Genomic DNA, 18221 nt, shown 5'->3' with positions numbered 1-18221 from the left:
CTGGGGCTTGGCTTGAACAAGCATATCCCAGCTGGTGGGTGAGAGGGCACGCTCCTGGAACCCACACTTGTCCCAATTCAGATGGTGCTGTGTGCCCTGCAGCACTCCAGGGACAGGGTCAAACCCGCTGAGGTCCCTGATGCTGATGCTTGACTCGGGGTCTTGTTACTGCAGTAGAGGAGGAGCTAATCCATGGTGCTCCAGCCAGACTCTTATGGGGGACTCTACTTCTGAATTTCCCAGGGGAGGCCAGGGACTCTTACATCCTGGGCTCTGCTGGATAGTCCTCCCAGAAACAAAGTACATTGAACTAGGGAAATTTCCAACCTTGTGCCATTTTGTTTCTGATTTGTCATGGCCCCTCGAGGATAGGCATGTGGCATGCCTCCTACCACTGCTGAAATCCCTCCTGATCTCATGCAATGAGACCCACTGGGTCCAAGTATGTGCAGTGTGTGCAGGGGTGTCGCGGGGTGAACCGGGTTTTAGGAAAGTTTAGTGTGTCTTCTCTGTTAGGGGTTTCCTAACCCATCCCTGTCACTCTGCAACACTCTGACAACAAAAGCTAAACCAAAAAACCAAAACAGATCCAGGAAGGAACTTCGACCCTACTGCTATAGAGGGCTTTTGTCCCTACTGGCTCTAAGAAAGGTGTTTTTCCTTTCTTCTTTCTTTTAGAGATTTAAGATTCAATAATCTTGATTTGTACTAGTCCTGGCGTGCCTGCGCTTTTCCTGGCATCCTCGGCTGAGCTGGGCTTTCCTTCTGAAGCCTCCAGTTGGCTCATGGAGACAAAGGAAAGAAAGGTGGCCGTCAACAACTTGCCTTTTTTTCTTAATCTGACCTGACTGTATTAATGGTTTATCCTAACTTTTATGTGTTACAGTCAGCTTCTCACCGATAAGGCATTGAGAAATAAAACGTGTTTAAAACATTTGAAGGTGCTCTTTGAGGTTGCAGGATGCTACGAGGTGCAAGCCCTTGCTAAATGCCGTTTCCCCCAGGCCTCTGATGACTGCAGGTGCCAGAGAAATCCTGGATGCATTCTGACATCCACAAGCACTTGAGCACTGCACTTCAATACTGGAATGTTCTCTGTGGTATTTCAAGCCCAGAAATATGAGACTACAATATATAAACTAGACTCCTGATCACCAATCATGCCCTCTGGAGAGCTTTTAATAATGTGAGTAGCAGTATTTCTTGAGAACGTGCTCAGAGACTTAGATCTGAGTACACACTTTCCAGAGTCCATGAAGAAAGAACTCCACGGCAGGCAGTAGTATGCAAGCACTTTTCTTCTTTTTGTTTTTTCCTGGTATGGGATCTGACCCTTTCTTTTCCTCAGTGACAGTTGAACAAGCCCCAGGTTGGCTTAGACGTCAGTGTCTGTGGCCTAAAGAAGTAGTGACGTTAGCCCGACACTAGCTATACTCTGGATTTCCAGCCCTGCTTTCTGGGTGTTACCAGTCCCCAGGGCTTGTGATATAAGAAGTGTTCAGAAAATACTTCTGCGTGAATAAATATGCCCTGTGTGCTGAAAAGTTCAGAGGTGCAAATTGGCTTCCAGTCGAGGGAAACCTGAGGGTCTGTCGAGGTCAGTTTGGAAAGCCAGGGCTTGGCCTCAGCTCCAGTACCTGACGTGGAAGGCAGGACAGGAATGGGTCTGGAACTCCCACAGCAGAGTGGAGTCACCCAGGAGGAATGTTGAAACAACACATGCTTCTGAAAAAAAGATAAAAATGCCCCATGCACAAACTATGTCAATTTGAGGGGGAAACTCACAGTAGGAGAGAAGCATATTTAATTTTAGAGACTTCAAGGCTACTAGAAAGCCCTTCCTCCACAGACATTTCAATTATGAAATAAATGTAAAAGTCACCAAAGTAAAAAAAAAAAAAAGAAAGAAAGTCATTTGTGTCAGTAGCAAAACCATATAAAGCCAGAAGGGTTTGAAGGAAGAGTTCTTACCCTTGATCCCCTCATCCTGATAGGAACCATCCCAGAAAACTGCCACAACCAGAAGCCTGCATCGAGCTATGCGACCTTACCCAAAAAGAACTCTTCTATAAGATATCGGCCCAGCAAATATCAGTGAAGTATGTGTTCAACCCTGGCCTGACTCCGCTCTTACTATTAATCATTGTGACCAAGGAGATTGCTTCAACATATCCGACGAAACTCTCCTCATTTTTGTCTTTAAAAACCTTTTAGGGGCTGGGAATATGGCCTAGTGGTAAGAGTGCTTGCCTCCAACACATGAAGCTCTCGGTTCGTTTCCCCAGCACCACATAAATGGAAAACAGCCAGAAGGGGCTCTGTGGCTCAGGTGGCAAAGTGCTAGCCGTGAGCGGGAAGAAGCCAGGGACAGTGCTCAGGCCCTGAGTCCAAGGCCCAGGACTGGCCAAAAAAAAAACAAAAAACAAAAAACAAAAACCCAAAAAAACCTTTTAAACGTGCTCATGTATTCACACTGAGGTGCTTTCCCCAACTAAAAATCAGTGCTGTGCAGCGGATCTTCCTCTAATTCTTTTTTATTTACACTGACAGAATTAAAACAGAAAGCCAAATTGCACAGTGTATTTGTTTGTCTCTTGTAAATGTCTTGGTGGACTGGCAGTTTCTAAGATGTATGAGTACCATGCCGTCATGAGAAAATTTCTGAGGCCCCATTGCCGGAGGGTATCTTTAGTGGGCAACAGAAAGCCAGTGGAGCCCAGCACAGGTGCCTCACACTGTAATCAATCCTAGCTACACAGGAGGTGGAGATCTGAGGATCAAGGTTCAAAGTCAGCTTGAGCAGGAAAGTTTGTGAGGCATTTATCTCAAATTAACCACCAAAAAGCTGGAAGCGGAACTGTGGCTCAAGTGGTAGAGTACAGAGCTCAGTGCCTAGGCCTAGAGTTCAAGAATTGAGCCTGGCACAAGGAAAGGAAAGGAAGAAGAGGAAACTTTCAAGGCATGAATGCTAACTAAAACCACCTGCATTGTTAAGTCACATTTATAAAGGATCTTACTATAGAAAACTTGGGTAAAAGTCCTATGTAAGTCTGGCTGGGACCAGGATGACCATAGATAGCATCTGGTAACCGCTGGGTGATTTTCCACGATCAGGCCTGACCATCCATGTGGAAAGAAGCTGAGATGCGGTGGTCCTTGTTTGGCCAACTCATGGATGTGGGATCTCCTACTCATTAGAGAGACTGGCCGCCATCCGATGCCTGCTCTCATTAGGCTGAGGGTAAATGAGGACTTGTGGAACGGAAGCCCGATGGAGAAGTAAAACAAACCATGCTGGTAATTGTTAGCACAGAACTTCCCATGATGACAGAGGCACAAATGTGATGGTCTCAGATGTGGGACAGATGTGGCTGAGAAGCCCCACTTAGCGGTGTGGGCAGAGAGCACAGTTCCAAGCCCCAGAGAAGAAACAAACTTCAAACGAGGACAAAGAATCCTTCAGAATGTTTTAGGTTAAATTGCTGCAGGCCTCCTCAGCCCACTCTGTAGCCTCGTCTTTATCCCCATACTCTTCCAAAGTTGAACAGTCTCCAGGTCAGAAAGGTGGCCTTTTCGTTTTCAATACTACTAAATTCCTTAAAATTAGTGATTTGCGGACTTACAGAAATTTAAACTGCACACGTCAGAATTCCTTCACTGCATTTCCATCAACGGCTGTTTGACGGTTTGTTCCCAAGGCTGAGAGCAGCACAGCATGGCTGAGATGACTAAATAACACCCCAAATCTGCTGCAACAAGAGAAATGTGTCTAAAACGAACCTCGTTTCCAATATTGTAAGAACTAGTTGGAATGATCACTGTTGTAATTAGAAAAAAAATACATTGGAGCTGGAACTAGATGTTAGTTAGATACCCATGAGACACAGATGATTTTTATGCTATAATTACTTACAGAAAGCAAAGTGGATTACGTGTTTTCTAGCTCCTTTTCCCATCCCAATGTGTGATTTTTCTTCTTCATTGAACAACAGTAATAAAACACAACTTTGTAATTCTAGATTGAAAAATTTTAATGTACATGAATATATGTGTGTATATGTATACATGTGACATATAATTATAGTGCATGTGTAAACACATACATCTAGTGAAGAAAGAATAGGAAGAAGTTGTGATTTTAAACTTCCTGCTATGTCTTGCCTCCACATGAACTTGAAGCCAAGGGTCTTTCTTCTGGGAAACCACTCCATGGGGAAATCCCTCACTCTGGGAAGGAGCAAGCAAGGGACTTCACACTGAAGAACCGAATCTCCTTCTTTGCATGACTCAGAGGTTTCCTGTGCTTAGAGTTGTATTTCTGTAGATTTTAAATTTTAGAGCAATCTTTTTGAATCATTTCCTTTCCCAAATATGGATTTAGACTGCAGTAGCACTATTTTGATGCCTATTTTTGGTGTAGTTGGTATACAGTTCCTCACAAAGCAGTTCCGTTAATCTTCAGCCTGTAGGACACTCAGGCACAGCTGACCTTCTCTTCCTTCTCTATCTCAGAGACCAATGAAAATGCAAATGGAAGGAGCAGTGGGGTAAGATCAGGCGTGTTTGAGGGATGCATCAGCTAGGCCGGGGGCAGAGCAATCTGAGTGAGATTATTAGTGTTTCCTCATGTAATTCAGGAGTAATTCAGACTCTGGGAAATGGATGGATGCTGTGTTATGAGCACTAGTGCTCTGGGGCCATTGGGCTGGAACATCCAGTTGCTCTTTGTGAATAACTTGGCTCTGTATTCACCACTGACCGCCTGGGAAGGGGTCACCAGCTCAGGACAGTGAGCTCCCAGTTAGGAGCACAGGGGTAGATTGGAGACTGAAGTGGAAGAACACAAGGGAGTTCTATGGACCTACTGCTCACTCAGTGAACCACAAGTAGCTTGAATCCCACCTCACAGTAAATGCTAAATGCATCACACTCTGCCAAGGCCACCACCTCCCATGCACCTGTCCTTTTATTGGCACCACCCACCTGCTTGTCCTTGTTGGAAACTTGAGTCATCTACACCCCTGGCTTTCCCCACTGTCTCAAGAGAGTGGATGCTTCTTAGAGGGAATGAGACGGGAGGAGATTCCCAGGAAACTAATGAGGCTTTGGTGTGCTATGTTCTGTAACCAGAATGGTTCATGATCTTCACTGTTGCCGTCATTATTCCTTAACTAGTACATATACAGCTCTCGTTATTCATTATCATTCTTTGAGTTGTAATGAACGCCATCAATATTCTCTAAATTGTTTGTACATATGTGCACTTCACTCTCTTGAATCTACGATACTTCTCCAAGTGAGGCCCTAGAGGATGGTTATTTCTTTCATAAACTACATGTTATCCTCATATATCGGACCTTTGATGTGAATGTGGGAATGGAATCATGTGAGGAAGAGGGTTCTGTCCTAACATTCTTCCGTGGACAAAGCCTCAGGCAGGGTTGGAGGGCTCATGACAGGACATCCGTCTGTCTTCATACTTTCAGCAGAATTTCTGATTAATTAGAACCAAGCAAGTTTGATTTGGAAATCCCACTCCTCCCTTGCCCTGGGAAACAATTATATAGTCATGCTATATAATCAACTTGAAAGTCTGAAAATCCTTCCTTTTGACTTACAGGTTCTCTATGCTTTGAAGGCTCTTTTCAAACCAAGTGAGAAGTTAGGGGAAGATTGGGGGGGGGGGCAAAGACTAACGGGGCTGCCTGTCAGGAACATGCCCCAGCATCAGATGGCACTGTGTCCCTTCCTAGGTAGCACAGCACAGGCAAAGGTGCTACAGGTGATGTCCGTGACGTGCACAGAAATGGAGAGGTAAGATGCAGGAAATGCTGGCTAATACTCTCCTCAGATGGAGCAAGCGTGAGATTCAGTGAGCTTCAAAAGCAGACCCTGCTTGTGGGGCGTCCATGTTCCTATAGGGTAGCGAGAGCCCAAGCCCTGTGCTTCCATATAAATATTTTCTGATACGGTGGAACAAACATTCTGTTTCTCATTCTGCCTCTGAATTGAACCGCACTTGAAATCAGGTTAACAAGAGCTAAATTTAATCATTGTGTGACTTGATTGGACATTTGCAATCTGGGGTATTGAATATCCTACTTTATGGATTGTTTTTTCTTCTCTCTCTCTCTCAATTTTATATAGTTATTTCCTTGGGGACCACAGAGAAATAGCAGGCAGCAAAAGTAATGAAATGTGGTAAATCTGGTTAGAGAGAGAAATATGACTGAAAATGCTTTTCTTTGTTTCATCTCTGCAGCCCCATAGTTAGTGGGGTGTATTTGGTTTACAGCATACTAAAACTAGTTCTTAGGAGGAAAGAGGCAGACAAAATTTATTGCTGTGGGAAACACAGAGTTTGCTCAATTTTATAATATATAAAAATCTTTTATAGATGTTCTATAAAAATCTAGGTCATAATCATTAACTGCTATTTATACAAGTTTGCTGAATTTTCCAGTGCTCTTCTAGGTGGTAGGTCACTGGGTCCCAGCATGCATGGGGAAATCTGCCAGGCTTCCCTACCCACTGATCAAGGCCTGGCCTGGGTGACCAGAAGGGTAGCTGGACAACGTGTCTCCACCAGAGAGACTTCGAAGCCCTTGGTGCTGATTGTGGAGAGACAATTGAAAGGTTTACACTTGCTTTTCAGACAGCCCTCAGCACTCTGAGCTTGGGGGGAATTTCTGGGTGCTGGCCCCAAGCCAGTGAAGGGTGATTCTCAAAGGAGTAGAGGAATAGGAGAGGTGGAGGGACCTCCTCCTACACAAATACATCTTGAGGGGGCATTTTTTCCAGCTCCATGTGCCAATCAGAGGCCTTTCCTTACCTCTGAGTGAAATGAGCAATGTTCCTAAATGGAGCATGCTTCCCTAGCAACAAAGAGAAGGCAAGAAGATTAAAACCTACTTACATGAAGCAAAGTTTTCTGAAGACGTTGCATGTATACAAACAGGACTGACAGCCTTGAAGACTACCATGTAATCGTGTTTTGTATATGACACCTTTTCAAATAGGCCCCAACGGCAGCTGAGCAGAAGGAACACTGCAGTATGAGCAGCTCCAAACTGGCAGTCAGTTTTCAAATTATGGGTCAGGCCAAACTAACAGTTTGTCAAGTTTAGAGCTGGAGAGCAAAGGAAGGAGAGAGGAATTCTTTGCCTAATTAAGAGATCTAGTACTTGCTTCAGAATGGCAATATTGGCCAAAACTCTGTACAAGTTTAAACAGTTTGTTTAAAGTGATATTAACCTTACCCAGATGATTACACTGAAGTAGGTTGCCTTTAAGTTCAGACCTGAGGTTTTATCTTAAGGTAACCTCACGCACGTTGTCTAAAGATTTACAGGTTTTATTTCAACATTATTTTGGCAGTAAGGATTTATACAATAACACAGAGCCAATTATGTTTTGACAGTTTTATCCTGAAATGTGACTTCAGATTTCTCCATTCTATATAGGAATACAGAAATAATTCCTTTTGATGCTCTAGACAGCATCTAGTGAAAAAAATTATGTATATACATATACATATATATATACACACATAGTTCCTTTACTCTCTGATGTGAACAGCAAAACATTCCTTGAATATTTTAAATTTAGGAGTTTTAGATATAATGAACATATGGTAACAGCCAGGATGATCTTTGTGGGCTACAATATAAAGAACTGTATTTTACTTTTGTGGAAACTAGGAAAAATTTCACTGGAAAAAATTAAGATAAAAAAGATATATATATATATATATTGCTTAAAAAATTAATTTATAGGTGATGTGGCTTGAATAGTAGAGCTTGTGCCTAAGCCTTTAGTTAAATCCCCACATAAACTAACACACAATTGCAATATAAAGAATGCTTTTGGTGGGGGGGAGGCACAATGGATACAAATCACTAACACCATGAAATAAAATTTCATCTCCCCTAATTAGATTTACAATCTTAGCTATCTGAAATTCCAATCTTTAAAATGAACTAAAATCTTCCTTAGTTTCTCAGGTGAATGTTGGGGAAATGCTTTCTCTGAACAAGGAATTTTACATCAACAATCTATCTACCAATCTACAGTATTACATATACATACAAATATGTGTATACACTTTTACTAGGGTAAGTATAAGATTAAACCAGACCTACTTTAAAACATGGGAATAATCTAACATTAACACAGAAAGCTTTTCGTATAGGTTAGCACTTATCTAAATAAAATACTATGCTGTAAATTCCAAATTCCAAGCACAGTGAGTGGAGGATGGGCTATCAAGATTCTTTATATAAGGAATGAGGAGGTAGGAGATACTGTTCAGCAGGGGACATTCTACGCAGGACATATTTTAACTGACGCTGTTAAGTTTGATATTTAATAGTATAGCAGTCTTCACTGACAAAACTCAGTGGGAAGCAGCCTGGGAATCCACAGAGCGGAAGATCACATGGGAATGGTCACGTGTGAATGGTAACAGGTAGATGACTGTGTCGACCACAGCTGCATACTTATGAGCATCATTTTCACAAACAAATACTGTCACCATGGTCTCGTAAGCAAATGATGTTCCATTCTTTGCTGCAGCCTGCTAGCTTTCTATACTGCCAGATTTAGGAGGAAGACATGCCAAACGTGTGTGTGTGTGTCCAATCCGGGGGCTTGAACACAGGCCTCGAGTGCTGTCTTTGAGCTTTTCTGTTCAAGGCCAGTGCTCTACCACTTGAGCCACAGTTCCACTTCCAGCTTTTTGGTGGTTAATTGGAAACAAGATTCCCACAGACTTTCCTGCTCTGGTTGGTTTAGAACTGCAATCCCAGATCTCAGCTGCCTGAGTTGGATTACAGGTGTGAGCCACTGGCACCCATCCCTAATTGGGTTTTAAGCCAAATTCATGTTTCTGTGAAAATGGCCAAATGATCAGGAGATAAAGATAATTCTGAAAAACAGAAATGCTTACAGTAACGGCACAGAAAGTACAGTTTCAGAAGTAAGAGTTCCATCCGTATTTTGAAGGACAGTGTGCTTGTTTTTGTTTAAGTGCAGTGGTTAGGGAAGTGGCAGAAACAGCAAACCACATTTAAACAAGAGTTCAATTCAAATAGTTTCTACTGGCTCTTTTTATGTAGTGAAGTATTATTTCAGCGGCATATACAATGGACATTGCTGTTTTCTTTTGAATATATTATAATGTTAGGTAGTTATTTCTAACATAGCCCAGAAGGCCATTCTGAACATTTTCTCTGGGCCTCAAGCCTAGAGGGTTTGCTGCAGCCATCAGGCCAAGGCCAGATCATTGGATCTGTTTCAGCAATGGGCACAGAGTGCGGCCCTGCTTGGCACAGATACAAATGTATATGTATCTGTATGTGTACTTCATATACATTCAAGTGAAACTTACTGGGAAAATGGAGACAGAGTGGCACATCCCTAATGTGTAATATCATAAAAATGCACTCTATCTTAGGTTACAGATACTGAAGTATTCAGAATGTGAAGTTATGAGTCTTGAATTTGCTTTAAAATATTACAGCAAAAAAGGGGGAAGAACAGATGGCAAATTACTAATAACTGGTGGATCAGAGAGATGGGCATTTAAGAAGTTCTTCATGTTATTATCTATACTTCTTGTGGTTTGAAAGCTTTGACAAAAAATGACTTCAAATAAATTTCAGTGATTAAGAAAGTAAGCAAAAAATGACACTTTTAGTGATCAAAAATTTTACATAGCTGGGCTCTGGTGGCTCACGCCTGTAATCTTAGCTACTCAGGAGGCTGAGGTCTGAGGATCATAATTTGAAGCCAGCCTGGGCAAGAAAGCAAGCCTGGGAGATTGTTACCTCCAAAAAATAGCAAAACAGCCAGAAGTGGCGCTGTGGCTCAAGTGGTAGAGCACTCACCTTAAGTAAAAGAAACTCAGAGATGGCGCCCAGGCCTAGAGTTCAAGGCCCAGGACCAGCAAATATGCAAGTAAATAAATGCTGAGGGCAACTTTAGTGTCAATGAATAGGGAGCTAGTTAAAAGTAACACAGCCACATACAGTAGAATACTGTACAAACACGCACAAAAAAGGTACGCAGTTAAGGTGAAGGTTCCATAGCTGCACACAGGGCCCGACTCACACTTGCTAGCTTCATGAGGCACATCTGGAAGACTGTTCAGCAATGTTCAGAGTGGCCATCTCTCTCCACACAGAAAAATGATAGGCGTGCTTTACTTTTTCCTTTTCCTTGGAACTTGTCTATATTACTCAAATCCTCATAGAGGTATGCATTTACAGTAGAGGCAACTATTTTCTTTAACTAAGCCAGGCTAGATTAGAGAATATGAGGCATGAGGAACAGCAGCTTAGAATCAGAGATAAAAACTATCAACGAAGTACTTAGAAGAAGCACACATGCACTATTGCCTTTGCTTTAAATTTTATACTCCCTCAATAAACTGCAACATTTGGAAAAAAGAACAGCTTCTTCCTTTGACCTTGTCTGCCTGCCCAAGCAGTACGCTTTGGGAACTGAGCAATGGTAACTGGCTTCAATGAAGACACTTGTCTTGGGAAACTATCTTGGGAAAATGACTCCTCTGGATACAAAGTGTTTGCCAAGGACAATATTTCAAGGATGGACACCTGTCTTAAGGGAGTATCTGGAAGAACCCACACTTTGTTTAAAGAGATGCTCAAATATCTGTGTCATAATGACCACAATTTAACAAGCAGATCATCAACCTTGAAATCTCTGGGTCCAATTGCTAAAAACAGTGAAGCAGCAAAATGACTAAACATACCAAAGGTCAGATAAAAAGGCGCATTTCTCCTAAGGTGAGCCTGAGCCGACCCCTCCCCATCTTTTCCTTCATCAACACCGGTGATGTTCAGAGTACTCATTGGACATGGTAGCAGATGTGCCTGCACCCTTATCTGGTCTGAATACTGTCTTTCTATCTCTGCTTTACTCTACCAGTACACTTTCTTAGTCTATGTTTTGATGTGTCCTCAAATTCTTTTTGAGACGTCCTGAACTCAGTACCCAAATGACAAGTGGAAGCCTCCTCCCTTTTAGAGACCTTCTCCTGGAACCTCACTGGTTTAGATAACATAACAACAGCCTACAATTTTTCTCATTATGTATTCTTCCTAGCTAACTGGATGGTTTCATATTAAAAATTGTGTCAAGTTTTAGGAAATTAAAAGTGAGAAAGTACTGTACTTCTAAAACATTGTGAAATCTGGAATCGATTTTATTTATCTCTAAAAACGCAAATATCAGTTTTTAAGGCACATGTATTTTTTCTTCAACCACATAATAATTGCATTAAAATGTAAGATGTCAAAACTACATAAAATACAACATCATAACATATATAAGAATGGACTTAAATACTTTTTAGTTAATTAAAGTCAGACTGGAAATTCTATTAGTTATAGGAAGAAATGGCATTTTGGAGAGAAAAGAAGAAAGTGTTTTCTTAGTTGGTTCTTAAAGAATTTGAAAGTATTCCAACAGCTTGATGCAAAAAAGTATTTATAGATATTTTAGTAATATGTTTCTCTTAGAATAGAACAGATGGCAGGATGGAATAAAATGTCATTTCCAGATGCTTGGTTTTGAAAGCTGTGTACCAGGAACTTAGTAATGTGAATTACATCTCAAGTTTAAATGTAGCTGGCACTGCTGCACTTAGGGGAAAATGCTAATTAAATGATAACTTTTGAAGCCTCACTGAAGGTCTGCTGTCCTGGTGGTGTCTCAGCTGGAAGATACTCTTGAACGGTCATAGTCCTCCATCTTCAGCAGGGCTGCTTGGTAAGCTGGCTTCCTAGACGGCAGGAGCAAACCAAAGAAGCTCTTCTCTACCCATCCCTTTTCAGAGGCTTTGTAATATAAAACAGTTGCTCTGCACAGTCCTCATTCAAGGGACATGCTGGTTCTACCACTTCCTATTTCCTTGCTGGTTTTAAAGTTTCAAGGATTTTTTTTTTAAGTACCTAGTTCTAAACAAGAGATGGAGGGTCCCTATGTCCAGCAGTCTCACTTTGAATAATGTCAAGAGAAGCAAGTAAAATGATATTACCTCAGTCACATGGTGGACATTCTCTACTTTCAAATCCATAGCTTAAGTCTTAGGAATGATGAGAGGTTTCTTAGGTTTTGATTTATGTGAGTTAGGTACCTGTATCAAATTAAAGAACAGTATCTCATTAAAATTGATTATTATTTTCCATTGTATTCAGAAAGATATTATACTTCTTAATTATTGTGATGGTCTTGGGCAAATCATTTAAATTCTTAGTTGGGAATTTCAAAGGTCTGGCATATAACAAGTATCTTTAGATTAAAAGAAATAAAAAGGAGTACCTGGTTCCCCAAAGAACTGGATTGCTCATGGTGGCTAAAGCTGGAATGACACTTCTTTGCAGGTTTTGAAGACTCTGGACATGTGTTTCTTTTTGATTTGTGGGCTCGTTTGCTTACTGTCAGCCTGTGGTCACCAATATCAGCTTCTTCAGTTTGATTTGCTGACTGTTGCTGCAGTATTTGGGGATCTTCAGTTTCTATGTCGGATTCAAAGATGTGTGGTTTATTTTTCAGTTCTAGTGACTTGTGGCTTTTCCCTAAAATTTGTTCTATGAATCTTCTCGTTAAGTTGTCTTTTCCATCCACTTGGAAGTCACCAGTGCTTTTTATCACCCCTAAATCATGATTGGGCATCTTCAATACTACACTGCTGGTTAGCTCGTTGCTCTCTCTTAAGCTCACAGCTGATTGTCCATAAGAAGAGGAATGACTTGACTTCTGCTCATAGGGCTCCATATTTTTTTCTTGCAGAGATCTGGAGCTATTTGGATTTAATTTTCTCGCATGTGCCCTAATGTTACTGTTTTGACTCTTTTTAATGGCCGGATCTAATTTCAGTTTGTTTTCCTGTGTTACTCCAGTTTTAAGTGAAAACAACCTAGATTCTGCAACATGTTTTCTTTTCAGGTTGCTAATCGTTGAGATATTTTTGTTCATCTGTGGCAATCTATTTTGGAATACTGGAATGAATTTAGGAGTGATGTTACTACTGGAGGTTACACTTGTGTGTTGAACTTGCGCACTTCCTCTGCGGGACTGTGCCTCTTCCAGATGTGGTTGTGGTACCCTGAGCGGCAGGGACTGCTTCCTGTCCTGCACAGACTGTGGCTGGCTGGGCAGAGCTGAGGAGGGGCCTGTGCGTGGGGGCCTGACGGGCTCCACCTTGTGGTCGGCTGGCATTGGACACTGTTGGAGACTTGGAGCCCAGGCAGTTCTTCTGGAACTGGCCTGAGTCAGAGAAGCCCTGAACTGTTTTTTAGTGGTCAAATTGGGTGGCCTGATTTTGCTTTCCTAAAAAGACAGAAATTAGGAAAAATATGTAAATTTAATAATGTCCTTAATTGAAGAGAAAGGAAATATAAAAATCAAAATGAGAACACTAAATATCAACACTAATATATGAGAACAGCTGAAGAAAAACAATACAAATGAGACCTCTGGTGTACCTTTTCCATGGTTCTAACCTTGAGATACTATCTTTAAAGGTAAAGAGGGAAAGTTCTAACTTCTGTTTAAATAAATTTATAAAGAGCTGTACGCCAGCTATCACTGTCTTCCAAATGTGCTCATGCAAGCATCTCCCTTCTAGGGCCGCGTCCTCTCCCCGTTCCAAGATGTGGCTTCAGTCTTACAGGTCCCACCTCCTCTAAAGCTTCTACCAATCAATCTACCAGAGTAACTTTTTCTCTCCAATGTTCTACTTTTGGAGGGAAGAGCCATGATTTATTTATTCAAATCTCTTACAGTTACTCACCAATATATATGGAAAAGCATTACAACCTACACTAGGCCTCTAAGAGCAAGTGGAATTTTGACTACAGGGTAAGGTTGTATGTGTCTTAAAATACTGTTTGTAGTTTCATTGCCTTCTGCAGTGTCTAGTGCCTGGCAGCAACTCTGAAAGTACTTGTCAAACTGACTAGTCAGACCAAAAGAATATTTAGTCTTCTTTTAAAAGGGTAGTTGTCAAGAATAATATGCAAACCAAAACAATTGATTTTTCTCTTCATTAATGAGGCGCAATAGTTAAAAGGGGTTAAGATAAAGAAGGGACTGGGAAAAAGACTAAAATTTTAAGTGAGTGCAGAAAAAGTAGGAATTATCTTACTATCTTATGTATCCTGGCAATTATCTATTAGGCAGAGCAAAGTCACATAAAAATGAAGTGGTTCGGCTTCTTATAGTAGTACAAACCTGTAACTTCATAATTTGGGAAGTAAGCGGCAGGATTATGAATTCAAGGCAAGCATGGGTTATATAGACAATGTCTCAAAAATGACTTAAAAAACAATGACTTTGGGCTGGGAATATGGCCTAATGGTAGAGTGCTTGCCTCACATAGATGAAACCCTGGGTTTGATTCCTACATATATAGAGAAAGCCAGAAGTGGCGCTGTGGCTCAAGTGGTAGAGTGCTAGCCTTGAGCAAAAAGAAACCAGTGCTCAGGCCCTGAGCTCAAGCCCCAGGACTTGCAAAAATCAAAACAATGACTTCAACATATAAACTGGGGGACACGATTTATATATCTCTGGAATAAAGAGGACTGTTGTAACCGTTCTGAAGATCTTCTACAAGGAGGTTAGCATAAAGCTAAAAAGAGTCTGAGAAAACACTGTACACTATATCTGTCAAGATACTATAGAAGCAGTGACTAGCATCATCACAGCAGATCAAGAAAGCAAGGCCTTGATTTTCCCTAGTAGCTCTGGTGAACTAGGTTCAACCTCCATTCCAGTCTTCCTAGGACTCCTTCCTGGACTACAGCCTGGAAATCTTACAGTTAGGGTTTGGGCTGTGATTTCAGGTGAGCCAGTCAGAGGCATATATATATATATATATATATATATATATATATATATATATATACAGTATCTGGAAAGAGGAAGCCATACTTGTGCTGTTTTGGGGGAGAAGCTTAATTGAGAATGCTTCCTTGATTTCAGCTACAGCTCTATGGGTGTTTAGTGCAATTAGAGCTCAGGACATCCATGTTTCTGCTATAGATTATGTTAGGCAAACCTACCAGTGTCCTTCCTGCATATTTCCACCCTCACGCTACCCAGCCTACCTAAGCAGAGAGATGCTATCCTGAGGCAGACCCTTCAAAGCGATTGACATTCTATCTCAAGTAGGTATTTGTCAGAAGTGAATGAGTCACTTATTGAATGTTTTATCACTGCTTTTCTTTAAAAGGGAGGGGGGTAGACTCAAGAACTAAGTTGAAATTAACTATAGAAGAGAAAAGATCCTCTTTTTGACTATTGGGTTTCATAACCTGTAATAACTTTCAGATAGCAAACCTATCACTTGGAATACCAAAGAAATTCAATCCAGGCGGATTCACATAAGGACAAATGACTTATATTTTGGTTAAAAAACTTCAAAATTACATGTCTAGTGTCTGAAATATGTTCTGCTTCTTATTGGTCTCTGAAATATAGCTCTGATAAAGATAATTTCAAGGAGTTTGTTTTGCCCCCTGGCCTGTCAATGTATTATTTACTCATTCTTTCAATTTTTAAAATACTATAAATAGCCTAGAGGTGAACACTTCTAAGTTTATATATGAAATTTATAAAAAGACTAAAAGGGGCCTATGTAAACAGCAGATGAGATGATAAATAATTCACAAAACTCAAATATACTTAAGTGGTCAACAAACCAAAGCTTTATGAAGTCATGATCCAACCCCAACATCAGCTTTATTATATCATTATCATTACCTGTTAGGTGTTACTGGAAAATGTAGCTTGGTTTACTTTTCATTTCTAGACTTTCCATATGATGTATATAACTTTATATAATTAACATACAACCATAAAGAAAAACAAAAGAATTAACCTATATTTAGATCTGATGATAGCTAATGGTGGTCGAGCATTAAGACTAAAATGTGAGGAATAATCAAAGTGACAAATTAAATTTCTTTTATCATTAAAATCTGGTTCTGTCCATGTCGTCACCTGAGTATGTTAGTTTTCTCATGAGGGTGACAAAAATCCTGACATAACCAACTTAAGAGGGGAAGGATTTATTCTGGCTCATTTTCAGAGCTGTTGGTCTATGGTAGGGAAAGCAGGGCAGAGCAGTTCACTTGATCATGACCAGAAAGCAGAGGAATAGGGAATACCTTTAGAAAGAGGTCAGTGACCGATTTCCAACTAGTCTTACCATTCACTATCTGCCAATAATATCATATTACAAATTTATCAAGGGATAAATCCACTTTTTAGGTCATAGCCTTCATGTTTTGATTATCTTTGGAAATGTCATCACAGACATCCAGAGTGTGCCTTACTAATCTCCTAGGCATGTCTTAAGTCAATCAAGTTGACAATAAAAAAGTGCCTAAGGTCACATACTGTATGAACTAGAAGTTGGTGATATTAAGGAATGACTGTTAATTCAGTTAGGTGTAATAATGACATAAATTTTGTCAAAACGTATTGTTACATAGCTCTTATGTAATAGAAGTCCATACTATAGTCTTCACAAGCAAAATGATACTGTATTTGAAATTTGTCTTGAAATATTACACTGTACTCCATCATCTAAAATTATGTCGAGGAGGAGCTAGGTAATAAGCATGTGAGTGTTCTTTATATCAACTTCTTTTATGTATGCTTAAAATGTTTTGCAAGTAAAAAAGAGCTAGTTTGGTCCTCTTGATAATCTTTTTTTTTTTTATTTTTTTTTATTTTTTTATTAATTGGACATAAATTTTTTTACAAGGTGTTGTGCAAAGAGGGTGCAGTTACATAGTAGGGCAGTGTGTACATTTCTTATGATATCTTACAACCTGTTTTTCTATCCCTTGTCTAGGTCAGGTTGACATATATGCAATATACAATGTATCAAGAACATATACAGTATTCACAGACTTGGTCTCTACTGTCTCTCCGTCTCCCTTTGTTAACAGTCATATATCAGGGAGATCATGCCCCTTTGTTTTCTGTGTTCTAGGCTTGTCTCACTCAACATTATTTGTTCGAGTTCCGACCATTTCCCTGCAAATAACAATATTTCACCATTCCTAATCGCTATGTAGTATTCCATTGTGTATAAGTACCATATTTTTTGGATCCATTCGTCTGTGGAGGGGCATCTGGGTTGTTTCCATATTTTAGCTATTGTGAATTGTGCCGCGATAAACATGGTAGTACAAATGCCTTTTTGATATCTTGGATTTTGCTGTTTAGGATAGATGCCTAGGAGTGGTATGGCTGGGTCATAGGGTAGGTCTATATTGAGCTTTTTGAGAAACCTCCATACTGTTCTCCAAAGTGGTTGTACTAATTTGCACTCCCACCAACAATGGAGAAGGGTTCCTCTTTCCCCACAGCCCCTCCAGCATTTGTTGTTTCCTGAGTTCAGAGTATAGGCCATTCTAACTGGGGTGAGATGGTATCTCAGGGTTGTTTTTATTTGCATTTCCTTTACTAGCAGGGATGTTGAGCATTTCCTCATATGTTTCTTTGCCATTTTTATATCTTCTCTTGAGAAGTCTCTCTTTAGCTCTTTTGCCCATTTCCTAATAGGTTTATTGGGCTTGGAGGGGCTTAGTTTTTTGAGTTCTCTGTAGATGACCGATATCAGGCCTTTGTCTGTTGCTGTGCTGGTAAATATCCTTTCCCATATCGTTGGCTGTCTTTCTATTTTGGTGGCTATGTCCTTAGCTGTGCAGAAACTTTTTAATTTGTAGTAGTCCCATTTGTCGAGTCTTTCTCCTATTTGTTGTGCCCCTGGGACTCTATTCAGGAAATTCCTTCCTGTGCCTATAAGTTCTAGTGTCTTTCCTACTCTGTCCTTCAGTAGTTTCAAGGATTCAGGTCTGATGTTGAGGTCCTTGATCCATTTTGAGTTGATCTTGGTGCATGGTGATAGGCTTGGGTCTACTTTGAGTTTTTTGCATATGGCTGCCCAGTTCTCCCAGCACCAGTAGTTGAAGAGGCTATGTTTATTCCATTGTATATCTTTAGCTCCTTTGTCGAATATCAGTTGGCTGTAAGAGTGCGGTTTTATTTCTGGGTCTTCAGTTCTAATCCATTGGTCTTCCGATCTGTTTTTATACCAATACCATGCTGTTTTTGTTATGATGGCCTTGTAGTAGATCTTGAAGTCAGGTATTGTGATACCTCCTGCATTGCTTTTTTTG

General features: G+C 40.5%; 1 protein-coding gene across 1 annotated transcript in view; it reads right to left on the bottom strand.

The window, feature by feature from the left end:
* The window catches only part of C15H18orf63 (chromosome 15 C18orf63 homolog), a 49334-nt gene that overhangs the window by 10646 nt on the left and 20467 nt on the right, over positions 1–18221 (bottom strand). The window contains exon 11 of the mRNA XM_048363288.1: positions 12346–13356. Within this exon, the coding sequence (XP_048219245.1) occupies positions 12346–13356 (1011 nt within the window). The remainder of the gene's footprint in view (positions 1–12345; positions 13357–18221) is intronic.

Source organism: Perognathus longimembris, chromosome 15, assembly GCF_023159225.1.
Source record: "Perognathus longimembris pacificus isolate PPM17 chromosome 15, ASM2315922v1, whole genome shotgun sequence".
NCBI classification, from domain to species: domain Eukaryota; kingdom Metazoa; phylum Chordata; class Mammalia; order Rodentia; family Heteromyidae; genus Perognathus; species Perognathus longimembris.
Note: the sequence above shows the minus strand (reverse complement) of the source record. Positions and strands in the feature narration are given on the sequence as shown.